The 2,669-nt window shown below is 37.2% G+C and overlaps 1 protein-coding gene across 1 annotated transcript; it reads left to right on the forward strand.

The window, feature by feature from the left end:
• Positions 1-385: 385 nt before the first annotated feature.
• On the forward strand, positions 386-2,368 carry LOC131604444 (uncharacterized). Its single transcript, XM_058876880.1, has 9 exons — positions 386-523; positions 607-874; positions 954-1,044; positions 1,122-1,249; positions 1,337-1,427; positions 1,504-1,660; positions 1,751-1,908; positions 2,008-2,128; positions 2,210-2,368. The coding sequence occupies exons 1-9, from the start codon at positions 386-388 to the stop codon at positions 2,366-2,368; spliced, it is 1,311 nt and encodes a 436-aa protein (XP_058732863.1).
• Positions 2,369-2,669: the final 301 nt, after the last annotated feature.

Raw genomic sequence — 2,669 nt, forward strand, 5'->3', positions numbered from 1 at the left:
AGAAGGATTTTGTCTTTTCAAATCAAGACCAATTATCTATCATATAAGAAAAGTCTACCATTTGAGACTTTCTTAGGCTATCCACATCAGCAACTCTTCTCTCAGTGATCCACATCAGCTTTGGTGGTTACTACAGAATTTTTGATCCTTCAACTGCATGGTGGGCTGCGGCAGTTATGGCTGTGGAAGTTTCACCCTCACAGCTTCTCATGTTGCTGCAGTTATGTAAGTACCATTACTCTTTGCCTCTCCACGTTCCAAACTGCACAATTGCAGTAATTATGTGTTTAAATGGCTTGCCTATTTATCAGTGATTTCATTCTTCTCTTTCCATGCTTGCTAACTTCTACGGTAATCATTCAGTGCAGTGTGAATTTGCATTATCATGTCAAGGCCTGTTGAGAGAATAGCAGAGATCAATGATGGAAAAGAGCTTTGGAAGATTGTTGTTAGGATTCACCACCGATGGAAAGTTGTGTCCAACAGCAAGGAACATTTTGAAATGATCTTTGTTGACAAATTGGTGATTACCCTGTTTATGTTTCAGTATGTTTATCATTTACCTATGTTTGTATAGTTTGAATCATTTTTTGGTTTCTGCTGCAGGGAGATGATATTCATGCTGTTGTTCCAGCACCGCATGTGTCGGTTTTCACCGAAAAATGCTTATTAGGCCATACTTATACTGTATCTAATTTTAAGGTGGTGCCTTATGTTCTGGCCTTCAGGGCATCGGGACACAGATATATGATAAAGTTTACTGCTGGAACGTCTGTTCTTGATGAAGACAAACATGAGATACCCCCGAAATCGATTTTATTTACAAGTTTTTCAGACATCATAACAGGGAGGTTTGACAAACATGTTCTGATTCGTGAGTATGGTTTTTGGTTTTTTTATTGTCTCATGTTTTGATGCATTATAGCCGTGTGAAATTAATAAATTTATTTCAGATGTCGTTGGAATGGTGGATAGTATTGGTTATGCGCAGACTGAGTCAGGTGCAAAGAAGCAGCAAATTAGCATGATGTTGCGTGATCACAGGTTTGTTTTTTTATACATTAGACTGCCTCATATATGAATCATGTTATATAGATTAATGTGTTGTGATCATGGTTTAGCAACAACATGTTGAACTGTACTCTGTGGGAATCATACGCGGATCAGTTCATCAAGTTTAACAAAGTTAGGGTTGCTGCATCACTACCTACAGTTGTGTTGCTTCAGTATGCCAAAGTGAAGGAAGAAGGTTATTCCATGACTTATTTTTTAAATTAATACTAAAACAACAAAATCTGTGATAAATATATTGACAAGGTGTAATTTGAATTTGCAGGAAAGTATCCTCTGTCTGTGACAAACACCTACAATGTGACCCTTTTATGTGTTGATGCTGATTTTCCGATCATGAAAGACTTTATTGATAGGTATGTTGATAGTGTCATCCATTTTATGCAATTATTTTTTTCATGTATGAATTTGATAATGATCCATGCTCTGCAGAATGCCTGAGGAGAGCAAGGTAACCCTGTCTGACCAACTTGGAGGGAATTCCCAATATTCCTCCCAAAGTTCTGAAAATCAACAGCTCACTCCTGTGCAAAAATTGTTCTCAAAGGCTGTTGTTTTGCCTATTGCTGAGATTATTCAACTTACGGATGTATGTCTTTCTATTTTCCTATATTATCGTAATTATAACCTCATTGTTTAGTGTGTCACATGTTTCTCATTTTGGCGGCTATTTGTCCAGGTTAGATTTTGCGCTACTGTCGCTACAACAAAATTATTAGTAGCATCTCCGTTTGGATGGTTCTATCGTGCCTGCCATATGTGTCAATCTATAGCGCGCGGGGACAGCCCCCCCTTTGAGTGTGAAGCTGGTCATGAAACCATGGCTGAAGTCCTTAGGTTTTAGTTGTTCTCACCTAATAGATGTTGTTTCTGTCATGTTTTTGATGTTTCTATGTTGTCGGCTTTTTTAACGGAACGACTTCTTATGATGTTCAGGTATAAGATTGAAATTGAGGTTACTCACGGGGGCCAAAGCTGCAATTTTGTCTTCTGGAACAGAGAATGTGAAATGTTGTTGGGTTTATCTGCATCGCAACTTCGTAACACTATGATTCAGGTTATATTTATGTTGTGCAGACGAATTAGAATGTACTTTTCAATACTCTGTGTACACTAATATGGCCAGTTGTTTTAATAGGCTGGAATTACTGATCCATTGGACTTTCCGTTAGCACTTGATCAGTTGTTGAAGTTGGAAATGGCTATGAAGGTTAAGTGGCATCCACGCTGGAAGAACTGTTCTGTCGTTATGATTATAAAAAATGATCCTATTATCCAGCAACTTAAGGAAAAATAGGGAACAGATGAGGTCAGCTCTAATAAACTGACATTTGTTTTATAAAAGAGGACTTCATATTATAACAATTTTTGGCCTGATTTTGTTTTTCTTTGGTAAATTCTCAAGGAACCTATTCCAATCCAAACTGTCGTACCTGATACTCTGGAGGTAGAAATTTTAAACTGTGTATGCATTTTTTTTGCTTTTCCTGTGATTATGTTATATTGAAAACTGTGTTTAACAATATATAGATTAAAGAGAGTGTTGATGAAGCTAAAACAGATGCCAATGAAGACTGTGAATTGGTTACAGTAAGTCT

This window comes from Vicia villosa, linkage group LG5 (genome assembly GCF_029867415.1).
Source record: "Vicia villosa cultivar HV-30 ecotype Madison, WI linkage group LG5, Vvil1.0, whole genome shotgun sequence".
NCBI lineage: Eukaryota > Viridiplantae > Streptophyta > Magnoliopsida > Fabales > Fabaceae > Vicia > Vicia villosa.